The sequence below is a fragment of the Talpa occidentalis genome, unplaced genomic scaffold, assembly GCF_014898055.3.
Source record: "Talpa occidentalis isolate TD23 unplaced genomic scaffold, MPIMG_talOcc4v2.1, whole genome shotgun sequence".
Classification (NCBI taxonomy): Eukaryota; Metazoa; Chordata; class Mammalia; order Eulipotyphla; family Talpidae; genus Talpa; species Talpa occidentalis.
In genome coordinates this window covers 32,156,010-32,176,145 of record NW_026555331.1, presented here as the reverse complement: position 1 = coordinate 32,176,145, position 20,136 = coordinate 32,156,010, and the positions used below count along the sequence as shown (strand labels likewise).

Below are 20,136 nucleotides of genomic sequence, written 5' to 3'. Positions count from 1 at the left end.
GCAAGTATTGGTAAGGGTGTAGAGAAAAAGGAACCCTCTTATAAATGTAGGCTACTAAAGTCCCTATGGAAAACAGCATGGCAGTGTCTCAAAATATTAAAAATAGATTTACTATATGATCCATCAACTTCATTTCTAGTTATCTGTCCAAAGAACACAAAAACACTAATTTGAAGAGATGTAGGATATATGCACTCCTATGTTCATTACAGCACTATTTACAATAGTCTAGTTATGGAAACAACCTAAGTGCCAAATGACAGATGGGTAAATAAAGATGCATTGATATACATATGGAACACTACTCAGCTATAAAAAGAAAAGATGAAATTTTTCCACTTGCAACAAAATGGATGGAACTGAAGGAAATTATGCTGAGAAGTCAGTCAGAAGAGAAAGACAAATACTGGATGATTTCACTCATACGTGGAATATAAAGAAATAAAACAAAGGAACAGTGAAAACTAAACCATAGCATAATCTAGAAATCTGACTGCTAAATTGGTACTACTAGAGAGGGAAATTGGAGGATAGGTAATAAAGGGAAGGAGGGCCAATGGAGTATATGGAGGATTATTGGTGCTTTGGGGAGCAAGGACTGTCAAACAGTCAAGAGAATATTAAGAGGAGTCCAAGATCACATGATGACTAAATTTTATGTATCCTAGATCCTGAAACATAAAAAGTATATTCTTTAAAAATTAAATTTGGGGGCCTCCCCTGGTGGCGCAGCGGTTCGATCCCCGGCCACTGGCAAGGGTCCCACATGGCGCAACAGACCTCTCCTGCCACGCCCACTGCTCCCCTCAGCAGTGTATTTCGTCAGTCTGCCTGTTCTGTTCCCTGCTCTGGCTCTGGTGAATTCTCTCACCCTCCCGCACTTCTGACTGTACCCAGTGCTTGAATAAATAAATAAATAAATCTTTAAAAAAAATTAAATTTGGATAGGGAAAGACTGTAGTTTAAAATACGTTATCAATATAACTTCACTAAGTGCAACAATGCACCACAGTACTATAAGATACTAATAAAAGGGTTATTGCATGTGACATAAATGGAAACTCTCTGTACTATTTTTGCAATACTTCTATAAATATAAAATATTTTTAAAAATAATTTTAAAATGATAATGGAGAAAATACCTCACTTTAGAATTTGAGTAATTATTTGAGTATGTTACAGCACCACAAAGCCCAGTGCTAGAATCTACACATTAATGATTTTCTTCTATATCACAATCAGCTAGAAGCTTTTTTAAAAATTCTGATGCCGGGCCTCCCCGGTGGCGCAGCGGTTGAGCGCTGGGTTGCGAAGCTGCCCGCAGCCTCTGCAGTGCCGGTTCAATCCCCGGCTGCTCCCCGGCCACCGGAGGAGGGTCCCGCATGGCGCGCAGACCTCTCCTGCAGCACGCTGCTCCCCTCAGCAGTGTACTTCAGTCCTTCTGCCTGCTCTGCTCCCCGCTCTGGCTCTGGTGAATTCTCTCACCCTCCCGTGCTTCTGACTGTACCCAGTGCTTGTATAAATAAAATAAAAATAAATCTTTAAAAAAAAAAAATTCTGATGCCTGCATCCCAGTTTATACAAATGAAATAAAAAATTTATCAGATTGAAAGCAACAAAATGTTATATTTTAAAGTTGTACTGAATAGAACAGTAAATTTAATAGTAGATACTCATTTAAAAAAAAAAGCCTTCCTATAGACAATTCAAATATTTATAGCAAATGTGAACAAATACAAGCATGCTATTTAATCAACTCATAGTAAAGATTAGGGAGTATCTTCCTAACATCCAGAAAACAAATTCTTTCTTAGTATGTAATACAGTTGACCCATCTCAGCACCAAATGTATATCACATTGTTCAGAAATGCCAAAAATAGATGAGCTTTGTTGTATTCAGCAATATTAAGCTAACACAAAAACCTTGATATTGGGATTAACCTGCTGCAGAAATCTCTGTTTGCAATTTGTTTAATTTTAAAACTCTGTACAATTACCTCAGCACCTATCAAAACATGTCAGTTTGTCAAGATATATTCTCATCAGACAAGCTTTTTCTATAATAGGTATAAAAATCAAATTCATAAGGCATTTCCAATCATGTCTCATACCTTTCTCAAATGAAAAGTATTTAAAGACGTTTGTTTATAATAGTTACCCATGACACAGATGTATAGGACTAAAAATTTAAAAAACAATATATCTTAAAATGGTTATTATCTACTGTTTCTGCTTCAAAAGTCACATTGAGAGTTGATGGAAATGTCAAGTTAATTTTAGGCCAGAAATGTTTCTCCAAGTGTAGTAAGATCTTTTTTTTTTTTAAAGAAGCAAATTAAATTTGGGAAAATTTTAAGTTGATATTGGTATAACTCATTCTCTGAATATTACACTCATTCATAATTATTATACTGAATATCAACTATAAATATTTCTTATAATGCAGTAACTCAGTGTGATGAATTTCACAAATCTAGAATTTTTAAAAATAGGGGAAGTTTAACAAAAAAAAGCAATCAAAATATTCACCCAAAACTTTCCACTGTATCTGAAAAACAGCCAGTCTCCCTATACCGTTAAGTAGCAGGTATTAGCCAAATGACTCTCTAAAACTGGAGCAAATCCCCAAAAAGAAACAGTAAGTTTCATGGTACAAAGAAAAGCAATATAAATTGTGAATGAAAAAAGGAAAGTTTGTAAAGCAACAACCTTGATTTCACAGACAGAGATGTTAAGGCAAGCACAGTATCAATTAGACAATGGTTCATTATTCTATAATTGTTCTATATTATATGATGGGAACTAGGGGACTGAGACTACACCTTTGCTCACTACCTAGAGAAAACTATTTTGTAAAAGACACAGTGATTCAGAAAAAGACTATTCTTATTAAACCACTAATTTGGTAATGCTGTTCTATTCTTTACCAGTTCAAAAGGTTCAAGAGGTAGACAGATTTGAAGCTCCCTTTTTAAAGAACAGCAAGGTGAAATGAAGAAGATTCTGAGAAACATTCTCCTAGAGGCTGTATTGCCATTACTGGAGAGTGGAATGCATCTTGGCATACCTTCCCACCCCACTCCACTCAGAATTACTGTTTCAGTGGATCACATTTAAAAGATATGCCATCCCTTAGACATTAAGGACCACAGCCTGATGAGCTTAGAGTTTGAAGCATAAGGAATTGACCAGAAAAATCCTCATTTCCCTTTTCCAAAGAGAGAAACTTTAAGGAAGAGTGTGAAGCTAGTTATTAGACAGAACATTTTTCTTTGAATCATTCCTAAATTAACATGAAAATGACACCTTTCTTTAAATAAAAGTAAAAATAAAAAGCCTAACAAATGCATATAAGTTAAATGGTCACATGCAAGCGGACTATCATGATCATTTCTTTTTGCTCAACATTTCACTTGAAACTCCTCAGTTCCTTATATGTTACCTACTACTGTGATCCACGTGGAAAATCTTGAATTCCAGTAGTAAAGCAATTCTGGTAAATTCCTTATCAATCTTTTAATTTACTTTTTTAAATTACTATTTGGCACTGGTGTGTTCTAAGCCTTAACTTATAAATTCAATTTAATAACACCATCCATTTCACTTTTAAAGAACATCCAATAATCACATCTGGAGTGTTTGCCTTGTTATTTTACTGAAAAAGAGCGAGCATGAACTCTTATACTGTATAAATATTTAAACATTTGAGTGCCCATGTATTTCAATAAGCCATATGCTAACTAAAAACTAATTTTTAAAAAAAACTATTAAGTAGAACTAATGAATATATACCATTCAACATATAATTAATAAATTACCACAACACATGCTTGTATCTTGAATGCTGCAGATAAATTAGCATAATCTGAATGAGACCAAGGAAAAGCCCTGTGTTTAAAACTGAATTTTAAGTCAATAAGCAAGAGAGAAACAAATCCCAAAGGAATAAACAGTATGAAAGACAAACTCTAAGACTGTTTCTGAGAGACAAATATGTTGATTTAAAAATATGCTAAAAATGACAATGAAGAAATATACTTTCAGTAAGTATATGAAGATTTCCAATTAATTCTTCATATCCTACTCTTAGGAATGCACATGTGTATTTATTTATGTTATATTCAGAGCAACAACTGACAAAATGATCTCAAGATGGAAGCTACTGCCTGAGAACAATCTTAAAGCAAAGCATGTGAATGGTGCTCAAAGTGATTCTGCCAAGACTAACTTTCTTGTTACATTCTTGGTTAAAAACAACAAAAAAGAAACAATAGTTTTATCCAGAAAATGCTAGCTTGGTTTCAGAGAATAAATGCTTATTTGGAAAAAGAAATCATGAAAACCAAATGCAATTGTTTGATCTGTGCATAGTATTTTGACAGTCTCCCCTCCATAGACGAAATCTAACTTCCCTCACCTTGAAAGTGGAAAGGACTAAATAACATATACCTTAATGAAAAAGGGCTTTACAATAGGGCATTGGGCTGGAGGTGGAAGCACTCTGAAGACAGTTAGTTACAGCCTAAAGAGGCATGAAATACTATTAAGAATTGGATGGCCTTTAGGGAGGTTGCAGGAAAGTAAGGATTTTCTTGTTATGTAGTGGCAGAAAAATGTAAGATGGCTATTGTCTGTAGTAAGGTTGAATGTTAACAGGGCAAAATTTTAAATGTACCTAATGAGCTGGATGGTCCAGCTGAAAAGATTTCCAGGTAGCCTAAGGTGCTGTCTTGGTTTCTTCTGGTTGTTTATAATGAAATACAAAAGTAGAGAGAAAAGTCCAAGAAAGGACAATTAAAGAAAAAGGGAACCAGGATTTGCTGATTCTAAAAATCCCTGCCTTGCCTCCCTGGTGGCACAAGGGATTAAGCACCACACTATGAAGCAATCCTCAGCCTCTGCAGCACAATTCCCAGCCAGCCAGGGTCTTGAGCAACCCATATGGCAAAGCAGACCTCTCCTGTCTAGCCCACTGCTCCCCTCAGCAGTGTATTTCACTCAGTCTGCCTGTTCTGTTCCCCACTCTGTCTCTGGTGAATCCTCTCACCCCCTGCATCTCTGCCCTGTACCCCAGCTCTTGTATGCATAAATAAATAAATCTTTAAAAAAATAAAAATAAAAATCCCTGCCTCTATAACAAACAATGCTACAATTATGAAAAAGCTTCCAATTAAACATCAAATCTAAGGGACATTCAGGAAAGTATGGTCTAAAAATCAAGATGCAGTGGTGACTCTGAAATTCTTTAAGACTTCAGAAAAAGCCAAGTCAAATAATAGCACATTTAAGAAGTTTGAGGGCATTATCCCACAGTTGTATTAGGAAAAGCACAGGTCAGAGAAGGAATTATCTCAATAAAATTCATGGGTACAGTCTTTTCTATTGTGAAACACAATAGGAAATAGGATATCTAATAGACCCACAGCTCTTTTGGCATCACCAGCATGGTCTTAGGACAGAGAGGGCACAAAATGAAGAGACTCCAAAACTTCGACTGTGAGGAAGCAAGGTAACAAAAGGGTTCAAAACACTGCTAGCTTCCATGAAAAAAGGAAGAATGACTCCGAGGGCAGAAACAAGAACACAAGGGGCAGAGCAAAGAGTCCAGGAGAATAATCTCAGGGCAGGAACAGAACTGAGCTAATCAAGCAACTGCCAACACTTTCTTGGCAAGAGGCCAACTTGCCATGGTGTAGTGGCTCTTGTGCCTCCTGTCTTTCCTCTTTTGAACAGAATAGTTAGTGATAATCTTATGCTTGACCCACCAATGTATACTGGATATTTGGGGGGTCAACTAGCTTATCTCTTCAGTTCTCAGGTCTTCAGATTGAGATTAAATGGGCTCAAGGACACTCCTTTCTATCTGAAAGTGATTTAGAAGATAAAATACTAGACTTTGAGTTGATGTTATAAAGAGATAACACTTGGGGTAAAGAGACAGAGGTAAGTTCTTAATAGGCAGTATGTTCTTCATGAACAAAGCATGTAAATAATTTGCAGCTATAGAACAGGCTGTGTTACTTTTAAAACACATTCAAATTCTTGACAGTTCTCCCCTCAAAATACCCTTCTGCTTGACTGCGGGACAGATTAAAAGATTTTTTTTTTTAAAGATTTATTATATTTATACAAGAGCCGGGGTACAGGCCAGATGCACGGAAGGGTGAGAGGATTAACCAGAGACAGAGAGGAGAAGAGTATAGGCAGACTGATGAAATATATTGCTGAGGGGAGCAGCGGGCAAGACAGGAGAGGTCTGGTTGCCATCCGGGTTGCTCCGAGGCCGGCGGGGATCGAACCGGCACTGCAGAGGCTGCGGACAGCTTCACAGCACTGCGCTCAACCGCCTGCACCACGCACGGAGGCCCAACTTTTTATTTTTAATTGAAGTAAACTTCAAATATCATAAAATTAATGATTTGTTAATTTTTCTTTTTCGTGGATAAAAATTACTATTTCCCCCATTACAATCCCTTGTGTTCCCTCATCCCTTTCTCTCCCCCCTCTTAACTTCAGAGCCCCTCAGAATGTTTGTTAATGTCCACTAGTTTTTGGAAGTATTTTACATTATCAGATTGAATGTCCAACATTTTTATTGTTTTGTTGTTGCATGTGTCAATATTTCATTCCTTTTTATCTATTCATCACTTGACGAACATCGTATGGTAATTCTATGCTTGACTTTTTAAGGAATACCTGTTTTCAACAGCAGCTGTACCATTATATTTCCATAAGCAGTGTCCGAGGCTCCAATTTCTTCATATCCTCAGCAACACTCCTGGATTTTTTTTGTTTATTTACATTTTTACTGTTGTTCTTATCATAGCATACAGAGTGGGTACAAAGTATTATCTCATTGTGGTTTTGATTTACATTCCTCTAATGACTGATGATATTGGGCATCATCTCATGTGCTTGTTAGTCATTCGTATATCTTTGGAGAAGTATCTATTCAAATTCTGTACCTACTTTTCAATTAGGTGGTGGTCTTTTCTTGTTGAATTATCAAGAGTTCTTTATATATTTTGGATACTAGATCCTTATTAGATATGTAATTTGTAGATATTTTCTCTGCTATACATCATTTTTTAATCCTTGGTTTTACAGAGCTTTTAACTTTGATGATGTTCAATTTACTTCCTTTTTCTTCTGTTACTCATGCTTTGGTGTCAGAGCTAAGAATTTATTGCCAACTGCAACAGCATGAAGATTAACCCTACATTTTCCTCTAATAGCTTTACTATTTTAGCTCTTGTATTTAGGTTGGTGAGTCATCCAATTAGACCTCATATTAAAAGGCCATTATATATGTAAGGGACAGGGGTCCAATCTCATTCTTTTACATATGGCTATCCAGTTGCCCCAGCACCATCATTTGAAGAGACTGGGATATTTTCCCCCAATTAATGGTATACTGAGCTAGAAAATTGGGGGACAGCAAGTATATATGTAAAAATGTCACAATGCTTTATATTGAAAATTTAGTAGCCTTTTCCTCATTAAGCATACTCCACTGCCTTCCCACTCCCACCAGTTGCTGTAGTTTTTGTTAGATTCCAATATTTTGAAAAAGTTGACTTTCCAGATTTTGCCATCTTAACAGTTGCTTCTTAGAAGACATTGATTCTTAGAACTGGCTACTCCAACACTTCCCGTGATTAGTGAATTCTTACAACAACTAGAACATGGTGAAGTTACAGTGCACAATTTTTGAGGTTATGTTAAAAAAGCATTGTGACTTTCCTTCTTTTTCTGTCTCTTGGATACTTCATTCTGTGAGAAGCCAGTTACCCAAGAAAACTCTAAAGCAGACCTGTGCAGAATATCACATGGCAAGGAACTTAGGTCAGCTGCCTATCATGGAAAGCAAGACCATGTTAAGTCTTCACATCACTTATTAAACTAAAACCTCATGAGAGACCTTGAGCCAATCATCCAATTAAGCCATACCTGAAATACCTACTTATAAATACCCTGAGATAATAAATGTGTGTTGCTTTAAATTAAGTTTCAGGGTCCATGATTATTTATAGCTGAGATCCAAAAGATGAGAAGAATTAAGTCATTCAATGATTTCATGGAAAGAATGTTTCACACAGAGGTAACAGCAAATGCAAAGGTCCTGAGTAAGGAAAGGTCTTTGGCATGTTAAAAAAAAAAATGAAAATTAACATGCTGAACCTCAGTGATGGAAAGAATAAAGAAATCACCAAAGTAACAAAAAGTAACCAAAGTTAGCTGCAGCAGGTCTTAAAAACTAGTAAAAATTGGTAATTTCTGTTGTAGTCAATGACTTATTAGCCATCAAAAATGGAAACCAGACTATATTTGGACACAAGAAAGCAAGAGCAAAGCAAAAATAACCACCTATCCATTGACAGCTAATTAAAGACAATTCACTGGTCTGGCACCCATAAGAAACTTGCAAAAGATGAAGGAAAGGCAGATGAGTAGCACCATAGAGGGGCAAAGACTAGACTTTTGAGAATATAATCTCATCAGTAACTGAGTAACTGTGTAACTATGACAAACCAGTCATAGTTGAACTAATAATACTTGATTGAAAAGTGAACATAAAGTATTATATTAATGAAACAGAAACAGTAATTCCAAAGGGCACCTGCACACCTATGTTTATAGCAGCACTATTTACAATAGCTAAGCTATGGAAACAACCCAAATGCCCAAAAATAGATGACTGGATCAAGAAGATATGGTACATATACACAAGAGCATAGAAGTTTAAAAGTAAAAAAACCTAGTTTTATTTTGGTACTTCACCAGCTTTGTGAACTTTGATAAATTACTTCTTTACTAACCCAATTTCATTCATGAGATAGCAATATATACATGAGTGATTTCGCTCTTTTAAAAGATCAAATGAAATAATATGTGACAAAAGTTTCTTTGAAACTACAAAAAAAGACAAAAATTAAAATTTCCAAATGTTAATTTGGAGAGAAATAAAAAACTAATTGTATCATCACACAGGGAGTCCGAGAGTAGGAATCATAAAATTCTTTGAGAGCAAGAACCAAAGTCTTTATATCATCCCCTAAGACTTATTAATCTTTGTAGAGCTAAATATCATTACAAACTTATGCAAAACCACTTTTATAAGGGTGCTTTTTAAAACTCTGAAAGGTAAATTCATTGGCAAAAAAGTTCACATAATGAACATGACTTTAATGCCTTTGTCTCATCAGGCAGTCCATAGTCATTGCCAAATGAAAAACCGAAGTAGTTGCATATCAACAAAATGATTTTAAATCAATTCTCCAAAGATGTGCACTTGTCCTTGTCCTGAGCTAGCCTAAGACACAAGGTTTAACAATTGGTGTAAAGGTTAAAAGAACTGCAAAAGAAATTTCAATTGGATAACAAGTCTTTAAAATTAAAACTGAATTTGAATTTGTAAAATAATACTATCAATATATAAAAACTATAAAATGAAAAAATAAACATGGTAAAATATAGATGATGTTATTAAAGACATTTTCAACTAGTGAAAGAATAAAATAATACCTGTGTTTTCAGATTTTATAATAATCTGAGGTCATTTATGACTAATAAGAGGTACTGATCTCTTTATCTTTAACCACGAAAAAGAATACTACAATTGAAACAAGAAAAAAATTATTAGCAAAGGATATAAGCATTAGACATTATAAAACGTGACGGACATTATTTTGTTATTACAATGCACTGATTCATTAATAGAGAATAAAGTAGCTGGAATAAACTGGCTTATATGCTTGGTCTTTATATGTTCCTTCTGCTTTTTTTAGTAACCCATCTTAGGTGGTACTCTTTATGTACAGCAGATTACAATTAAAATAAAGTTTTAGAAGATATAACACAAATTTGACCAAATTCAAAACATGTATCCAACAAACACAAAGTTAATGTCAAGTAGATACTGTAGAAGTTACTATATCAACCTTACATTCCAATGATCACTTAATTCTTAAGACATCAAGAAAAAACAGCGAACTAGTAATGCAAATAAAATACATTTTGAGGTTTAATGAACAAATGATACCTTGCTTGAATGAAAAACAACATTATTAATATATTTAAAGAAACAAGCCAAAATAATAGAAAAGTAACTCAGAAAAAAAAATCAACTTTTATGGGTAATTACGAACCGAATTTTCTTCCTCTTCTTCCAGTTCTCGCTGTTGTTCTTCATGTCTTTTAGCTTTGATCTCCATAGCTTCTGTAATCAAGTCTCTTAAAATTGATACAGGTTTTGCATTCTTGATAAAAGGATGCTACAAAAGTAAAATCCAATGATATAAATTAAAAATATTCCTCTGAATTCTATCTTAAAAATATGAAAACAATACATAAAGGCTAGCTAAGATCAGGTTACAATGATTGCTCTTTCACCTAGAACTAAATGCATAGGTTAAGAAAATAGAACATTTCAGCTGCTTTAGAAATATATTTTGCTCTTACATCTATTAGTTTTTTAAAAAATTAAAGCACATGCACAAAAATGCAATCCTATAAATATAACCATATTATCATTAAAGATAAAACAGTCTGAAGAAAGTATAGATTAGGAGGTGAAAAAAAGGGCAAAAATTAATAAAGAACAAAAGGATGCTTTTATGACATATACAAATAAAATCATTCTGGTATTAATTACAGAAATGAATTGATCTTAACAAATTGACAGCCAGAATCAGTGGTCAAAAGAATGGCAACTATTTTGTTACTTCTACATATATTCTATTTTATCATGTTTTAAATAATTCAATCTTTTCCAGTGGAAGGGAAAAATGGCAATAAAAGTACTTTTTAGAAGTAAATATTATCTCATGTCTATACATACATATATAAAACAACTTTTGTTTCTTTTTCTTTTATGCCACCCTTATCAAGTTAAAGTTTCTGAGTCAGCTAAAATTCTTAAAAACAGAACAGCAGTGACTAGCGTACACCAGGGTTTTGTTTGTTTTTTTTTTTAATAAATTTTATTTTTATATTCCCCATACAATTGCAACCCCCTTATTTTGACCCCAGTCCCTCCCCTCAACCCCTAACCCCAACCCTCAACCCCCCCCAACCCCATAGAATGTCTCTGGTTCATAGTTGTTTGTTGATTTTGATTTTCACTTTCTTATAGTTATTCATTTTCCTGGTCCCTTATTTAAGTTTTCTAGATTCCTGCTATGAGTGAGATCATCCGGTATTTTTCTTTTTCTTTCTGGCTTATTTCGCTGAGCATGATCCCTTCCAGCGCCATCCATGTTGCTGCAAATTGCATGTGTTTATCTTTTTTGAATGCTGAGTAATATTCCATGGTGTATATGTACCACATCTTCTTGATCCAGTCATCTATTTTGGGGCATTTGGGTTGTTTCCAAAGCTTAGCTACTGTAAACAGTGCTGCTATAAACTTAGGGGTGCAGGTGCTCTTTGGAATTGATGTTTCTGTGTCCTTTGGGTAAATACCTAGGAGTGGAATTGCTGGATCATGTGCAAGCTCTATGTTTAGTAGGTCCAGAACTCTCCACACAGCTCTCCATAGTGGTTGGACCAGTTTGCACTCCCACCAACAGTGCAGGAGAGTTCCTTTTTCTCCACACCCTCGCCAACATTTGTTGTTGCTAGTTTTTTTAATATGTGCCATTCTCACTGGTGTGAAGTGGTATCTCGTAGTTTTGATTTGCATTTCCCTGATTGCAAGTGATGTTGAACTTTTTTTCATATGCCTGTTGGCCATTTGCATTTCCTCTTCAGAGAAGTTTCTTTTTAGCTCTTCTGCCCATTTTTTGACAGGATTATTTTCTTTGTTGTTGTTGAGTCTCATCAGCTCTTTGCAGATTTTTGTGATCAGTCCTTTATCATTAGTGTTGTGTGCAAAAATGTTCTCCCAGTCGGTGGGGTTTCTCTGTTTTGGTTATTGTCTCTTTTGCTGTGCAGAAGCTCTTTAATTTGATGTAGTCCCAGCTGTTTATCTTTGCCTTCACTATCACTGCTTTGGGTGATGTGTCTGTAAAGATGTCTTTGATGTGCATATCACGTAGTGTTTCGCCTATATTTCCTTCTATGTATTTTATGGTTTCAGGTCTTATGTCTAGTTCTTTAATCCATTTTGAGTTGATTTTTGGTACACCATGATTTTTTGATGACTTTTTTCTTTGAGGTGAGAGCATGACAAAGTAAAGGGAAAGGCTGTAAGTATAATTTGGGCTAGATAGCCTTTTTTTTTTTTTTTTTTGAGGCAACAGTACAGTTTCAAATGTAATTTTTACAATTGTTTGTCAGTATCAGGTATCAGGTAAAAACTGTTATTTTAATAAAGGTCCAACAGAACACAGAAATATTCTTAAAGACAAAAGATTTTCATGCACAAGAAGAAATCTGGAAGAGATTTAAAATGAACATACCATTTGGGAATACTATAAGAATCTTATCAAATTACAGAAATACTAGGATCAATGGCAAAGAACCAATATATTATTTTTTAAAATAGTTACCAACTAACCACCATAACATGAAGTCTTATATATAGCTGTGCTGGTGACTAGTTACCCACCAAAATAGAGTTCTGACTGGTCTACGACTGCCCAGATGTATGCTGTATTTCTCAGCTTCCCTTTCAGCTGGTTGTGACTATACTGAAGGCAATGCAACATGAGGGCTAGTGCTGGGTTCCACTTGCTGATTTGGGCCTTCAAACAATAAGTGAGCACCCTCCCATGTTTTTTTCTCTTCCTGCAAAGTGATAAGACAGAAAAAGAGAGTAACCTAAAGGATGATGGAACAAGAAAAAAGGAAGCCCAGTCTTATTCCAAAAAATTTTAAATCACTGTCAGAAAGATCACAAACAATAATAGAAGATATGAGCTTTGTCCTTAAGGAATCTATAAAAAGGAATAAAAGACAAACACACACAAAAAATTATCAAAGGACTTACAAGTTACATTCGTGATGGTTTAGCACAGCATATATAAAGAGCTATAAAAATAGAATAGACGAGGTAATCTCAGTTGCCTCATACAGAAGAAACAGATCATTTTATTAAGGAGGAAAAATATGAAGAAGGCCAAAAAGAAATACACAAAGATAGGGATGTATGCTAGGACATAGTAGGAATATCTGTCTAGCCAAAATAGAAACACTACTTAAAAAGTGGTGTTGTCTGAGTTTAGATACAGGCAATAAGGATAAATATTTAGGATGAGATGCCTGAATTTTGTCTGAGAGACACTTTAATTAAACAATAAAGCAATGTAAGGAAAAGAAAGTCTTTCATACCATAATCTTGCAGCAGAGTTTAGAAATGAAATAGATAGTAGGGAGAAAGTGGGAATTATTAAGAACCTAGATTAAAAAAAACTAGCTGCCAAATAGATAATAAACAGTAAATGTACTGAAAGAATTCATTAGATTTAGTGATTGATTACAGGGAATCAGTAGAAATATTTATCTTTTAAAAGGTATGGAAATCTCAAACTTTATTATACTTTATTTTCTCAGGGAAATTAATGAGTCAATTCTTCAAGTCATAGTTTTTCATTTATTTGGGATAGCTAAGCTTTGGAAACAACCCAAATGCCCAAAAATAGATGACTGGATCAAGAAGATGTGGTACATATATACCAGGGAATATTACTCAGCATTCAAAAAAGATAAACACATGCAATTTGCAGCAACATGGATGGCGCTGGAAGGGATCATGCTCAGCGAAATAAGCCAAAAAGAAAAAGAAAAATACCGGATGGTCTCACTCATAGCAGGAATCTAGAAAACTTAAATAAGGGACCAGGAAAATGAATATAAGAAAGTGAAAATCAAAATCAACAAAAAACTATGAACCAGAGACACTTTTTGGGGGGTGGGGGGCGGGAGGGGAAGGATTGGGGTCAGAATGGGGCGTTTGCAATTGTATGGGGGAATATAAAAATAAAATTTATTATTTAAAAAAAAAAAAAAGAAATGCCAAAGTACCTATATGGTTCATAGAGTCTATTGAAAACTTACTTTCATGCAGTTCATTGTGAAATGACCACACCATGATATGCTACCTTTAGTTTTTAGATCTTAACATTCTTAATCTCCTAATATTGGTATGTCTGATTTCATTTGTACTCATGCTCTCACTACCTAACTGTTGCAGATGTAGATTTAAGCAACAGGGAGAAACTGGCTAATAAAGTTAAAAGAGTGCTTGAAGGAAAAGCCATGTTATTTGATCATCCTTGATAGTGAGCAGAGAAGATATAACAGACACATAAACTGATTTTTAAAGAATATTTTTAAGGATTTTACTTAAGTAACATGATAAAATTAAAAAATGCAGAGGAAGACAGAGAGAACAGAATAAAAACAAAAAGCCAGAGAAAATAAGTTGGCAAAAAATAAAATATGACAATTATGATTAAAATGTTATTAGCTACAATTATGTCAATATAAGTAACTAGGTTGAATTTCCATTTATTAAATACTATTTTACTCAACTACTAAAAGACACTAAAAACTACAAGCTTTTTCTACATGAGATATACTCCAAATAAATCTAACTCATGTTTCTAGAAGAGGCATATTTCCAAGAATTTGGATTGAAAGTCAAAGATGAGCAATGAAATATTACTCAAACATAAAGAGACATCAAGAAAAATATGATCTAAACCAAAAGTAAGGGCAACAAAAGCAACATTAAACTAGCAGGACTACATCAAACTGAAAAGCTTCTGTGCAGAGAACAAGATGATCTGCAAAATGAAAAGGCATCCTACCAAACTGCAAAATATATTTGTAAATCATAGGTGTGAGAAAGTTAACAGCCAAAATACATAAGTCACTCATGCAACTCAATAGTAGCAATGACCCAAAAAAGCCACAATTTGATAGAAAAATGGGCAAAGGATCTAAACAGACATTTTTCCCAAAAAAAGACATACAGATGGCCAACAGGTACATGAAAAGGAGCCCAAGATCACTGATCATGAGAGAAATACAAATCAAAACCTCAATGAGATATCACCTCACACCTGTTGGAACAGCCTTTATTAAAAAAATAATGAGGGGCCTCCCCGGTGGCGCAGCGGTTGAGCACTGGGTTGCGAAGCTGCCCGCAGCCTCTGCAGCACCACTTCGATCCCCGCCTGCTCCCCGGCCACCGGAGGAGGGTCCCACATGGCGCGCAGACCTCTCCTGCCGCCCGCTGCTCCCCTCAGCAGTGTACCTCGGTCCTTCTGCCGGTTCTGCTCCCCGCTCTGGCTCTGGTGAATTCTCTCACCCTCCCGCGCTTCTGACTGTACCCAGTGTTTGTATAAATAAATAAATAGATAGACAGATAGACAGATAGATAGATAGATGGATAAATAAAAATTTTTAAAAAATGAGTATTGATAATTTCTCATACTGTACTCTGTTTCTCTGAGTGTATCTAAAATCTGGCAGAGAACAATTTTCTTTATTCCAAGACACATTAAAATAAAGTTTAATACATTAGTACAAAAAAAATGAATACTGTCAAGGATATGGAGAAAGCAAATCCTTATGCACTAGTGGTAGGGATGTAACTTGGTATAGCCACTATGGAAAACTGTATGGTGGTTCCTCAAAAGATTAAAAATAGAACTATTGTATCATCCAGCAATTCCACTTCTGAAGAACCTTGGAACACTGTTCTTTACAAAGAGCAAAAATAGGGTAAATACATAGATTTCTTTGATTCTCTTAAGTTGTCTCAATTTTTTAAAGAATAAAGCAAATATCATAAAACACTATTTGATATGGATCTCAATGTAGAAGAGAAAGTACTTAAGAAAATTATATATAATTGGGACAGAAAGTGAGATAAAATTTCTATTCCTCACTTGAACTGGTAAAATGAAAAACCCACATGCCTAAATCACATAGCAACCCAGGACACTTCTTCCAGCCAGCCCTTGGGGTCAACTCACATAATAACAGATGTCAGTAAACCTAACATCTCATGGGAGACCACCATGGGGTAGGAGCTAACTTTCAGGTTCTAGCAGGTATGACAATCATTTTCAGATAAGGAACTCAAAACAATGTCCTTTAATATTTCTGGGATTTCAATTTTCTTACCTTTTAAAGACTACTAAAGAGCTCAACTCAATATTTTCAATGAATCTTTTCAGTCTGATTCCTTTATACTTACACAATTATCTATCTATGTGCTATTTGTCCCACTTTTCCTATTTTTCCCCCTTTTCTTTCTTGTCTTTTTTGGAATTGAATAATTTAGATGCTCAATACAATAATAATGCCAATGGATTCTCAATTAATGTGCTCAAAATTTCTTTGAAATGCTGACAATATTTCAAAATAAATGTTTCAAAATAAATTAAATAATGATTAAAGGCAATATTTGCATATAACACAAAATTCAAAGGAAACATTCAGGAGGGGAAAAGTATGTTTCCATCATACTCCAGATTCTCAGCTACACAGTTATATTTTTTGGAGGCCAGTTTCTTGCTTAATTTTCCAGAGTATCCACTAAAAGCATGTGTATCTGTACACATGTAAGAGGGTGTATTTGTTCTTCTTCCCTCTTGACAGACTTTAGACTACTTACAATTTGTTAACAGGCATTTGTGTTGCTTCCAATGCTTTGTCATTACAATGTTTTATGAATATTTTTACACATTTACATCACACATGGCTAAGCTTTTCTACTGGGTACATATCTAGAAATGTAATTGCTGGATCAAAGAATATATAGCACTTTATTTTAGATAGACACTGTCAAATTGTCTTTTTAGAGAGGGAGCACTAAATTTTCACAACAATAAACATTTAACATCTGCTCTCCTATATCCCTCTACAAAACATTTTTAAAAATAGTACCTGGATAAAACCTGGAAACAACCCAAATGCCCAGAAATAGATGACTGGATCAGAAGATGGGGTATATATACATGATGGAATATTATTCAGCAATCAAAAAAGATAAACTCATGCCATTCACAGCAACGTGGATGGAACTAGAAGGAATTATGCTCAGTGAAATAAACCAGAAAGAAAAAGAAAAATATCGGATGGTTACACTTATAGCAGGAATATAGGGAAACCAAGTAAGACATCAGTGTAAAAAAATAGTTAACAGTACAAAACACAACAAAGCAAAAACAGACAATTATAAATCAGAGATATACTACAGGGGAGGAAGAGGGAGAGGAATCAGAGGGAGAGAGGGAGGGTCACAGGAGACTGAGGTGACGGTGCACGGGTGCATTGGTGAAGGAAACTCTATGGGGACTACACCTGAGGGGGTGGGGTCAAGCAAATATTGTTTAAAAATGAACAATGATATAAAAATAAATAAATAAAAATGAGAGATTTAAAAAAAAATAGTACCTGGAAAAATCATTTTTTATAAGAACCACTTTTTGAATCCTTTTGTCACTTAACAAGAAATTATTTTCCAAATATCAAGTTTTGCTAATGTGACACAAAACTCTGTTGGGAAAATATAAATAATTGTTAAAAGTAAAAAATTATTTCCATGTGCGTCAAATTTGAAGGCCAATTTTAAAAAACACCTGATACTTTAAGCAGGGATACTGAAACTCTTCATTTAGTCTTGTAACCAGTATTTACAACATGACCTTTTCAAAGAATTCCGAGATCATGCTTATATTTACATATATCTTAGCAGAGTAAAAAGTCAAAGGGGCAATGCTGGGTCAAGGAATAATACATCAGGAAAATGACATGAAAAACAGTAAAAGGGAGATAAGAACTCATTTTTGAAATGAGACACAATTGGATGTTTTCTCTTAAAACAACATAAGGGCAAAATAATTGATCAAAAAAAGTAGAAAGGAGGGAAAAGACATAAGACAGCTTGGAAAACAAAATTAAAAATGAGACAAAGAGAACATGCAGAAGAAGAATGGTGTATGTATGTGTGTTTGTGTGGTGTGTGTGTGTGTGTGCGTAGTGTGTGCATCAACCCATATCTCTTGGGAGGCTTACATCTTTAGATATCATTAATAAAATTCCTGGCACTTCTCGTCATCATTGTCAGAAAGGTTAAAAGGTATAAAGAAAATATCTTTCCCTTACAGGCTTAATCACTGACCTGTAGAAGTTGTGTTGCAGTAGCTCTTTGCTCAGGATTCTTCACTAGGCACTTCTTAACAAAATCTGTGAAATCATCAGACCAAAGTTCTGGCTTCCTGAATGTTGGTGGTGGATTTGTGGGAATCATAAAAATAGCCTAGTAAACATAAAATATAAAAAAAAAAAAACACAGTAAGAATCACAACAGCACACCAAATAAACAAATCTCTTTACCTATCTTTTTTATCAGACACTAAATCTAGAAAACAAATTTAAGCTGTTCTAGGATTTCCAGTAAGATTGCAATTCAGGAAGCAAGTCCATCTGCTACTAATGTAATCATTTCCCATTAAATTTCCTCTATTTAAACTGTAGCTCATTGAGCACATCATTCTTTATCTGTTATTTTAATGTCTCCAAAAAAGAGAGCATTTCTAACCCTTTTTCCAAACTAAGGAATTCTCTACTTAACAGCTATTTCCCCAAATAATGCTACTGCAAGCTAAATCTACATCCCATTTCAGTTTATCAGTACTGCTGCTCAAAATAATTAGCAGCAATCTAATTTGCTTCTGCAACACACACTATTTATGTGTGAACAAAAAACTACTGCTCTGATTTGAAATAATACTAAATGGAACAAAGATTTTTAATTAAAATTAAATATACAAGTCAGGATTCTAAATTAAAATAAAATTTTTCAGGTAATAAATCATTTTATTACTGATTTAATTTAGTATAAATAGTTTAACACTAATGATAATACATTCAGATAGTTCAAAATTCAAAAGCTTAAAACACGTCCCTCCTACCCTTTTTCACAAAGAAAATTAATCCCTAATGGTCTTAGGAAATCACTGCGTATAACTTTTCTCCTGGGCATCTAGAATAGTTGCTGATAAATACCATCACTAAAACATCATTTTCTTTGAAAATATATAGAAGATATAAAGACAATAATGAAGTTAAAACAAATGTATCAAGCATTCAATAAATGCAGCAACAAATGTGGGTTTCTCACTGATGTAGTCAGTGGTGAAAGTTTCTAAAAAACTCCTTTTCTAGAATGTGAAAGTCTGGCATTGCAGAAGAGAGACTTCTTTCTCTGTATTATCCTCATTTTTTCACCTGGCTTTGGTGATCCTTTCTCTTCAAGTGCAAAAATAATTTAATGCATATGAATTTATGATGCATAAATAAAGATTTTAATACTATAAACTACAATAATACTTACAAACTAAGCTTTTTACCATTGAAAAAACGATACAGCTATGTTTAAAACGTCTACTCAGGCTACAGAACTGAAGCACCAAGAGGGAGGGAGGGTGGAGGATATGTAGGAACAAAAAGGAAGGAAGTACAATGGTCTACAGTGGTGAGTTGGTGGTGGGTGCACTACTGTGCTAATACCTGATGGGGGTACTCCAAAAATTACCTCAGTTAAAAATTAATTAAAAAATTTAAAAATAAAACTTCCATTCAAAAAATGGAGAAAATACCAAAATTGTAGACAAAATAATGAAAATAATAAATTCTTGGGAATGCAAATTTTAATGCATTCCTTTGAAATGATAAAATTGTTCCAAAGCACTTCCATTTAGCTGTCCATAACAGTACAAAACACAACAAAGCAAAAACAGACAATTATAAACCAGAGACATACTGCAGGGGAGGAGGAGGGAGAGGGATCAGAGAGAGGGAAGGAGGAGCACAGGGGACTGTGGTGATGGTGCATGGGTGCCTTGGGGAAGGAAACTCTATGGGCACTCAATCTGAGGGGGTGGGGGGAAGTAAATACTGTCTAAAAAATTTTTTAAAATGATAAATATTAAAATTTTTAAAAATTTAAAAATCTAGTAATTTAAGATTAAGGAGTTAAACCTTAAAAACCATTAATATGCTGGAAACAATAGAAAGAATTCTTAATATACCATAAAAATATAGAATAAGAAATTAAAGATGTCCTAAGTAGTAACCACTGTCAAAATAAAAGAATGTGAAAAGCATGACAAAACAAACAAAAGTCTTTCACTTAATATGACACTTAATGTCATGCAAACTCCATAGTAAAAGGT

General features: G+C 34.4%; 1 protein-coding gene across 5 annotated transcripts in view; it reads right to left on the bottom strand.

Moving 5' to 3' along the window:
- The window catches only part of STK3 (serine/threonine kinase 3), a 230,261-nt gene that overhangs the window by 83,637 nt on the left and 126,488 nt on the right, over positions 1–20,136 (bottom strand). For 4 of the 5 annotated variants that reach the window (XM_054692085.1, XM_054692086.1, XM_037503515.2 and 1 more), the window contains exons 7-8: positions 18,081–18,218; positions 10,150–10,275 (exon numbers count right to left, since the gene is read on the bottom strand). In XM_054692085.1, the coding sequence (XP_054548060.1) occupies positions 10,150–10,275; positions 18,081–18,218 (264 nt within the window). The remainder of the gene's footprint in view (positions 1–10,149; positions 10,276–18,080; positions 18,219–20,136) is intronic. The other variant, XM_037503491.2, reaches the window with a different exon arrangement.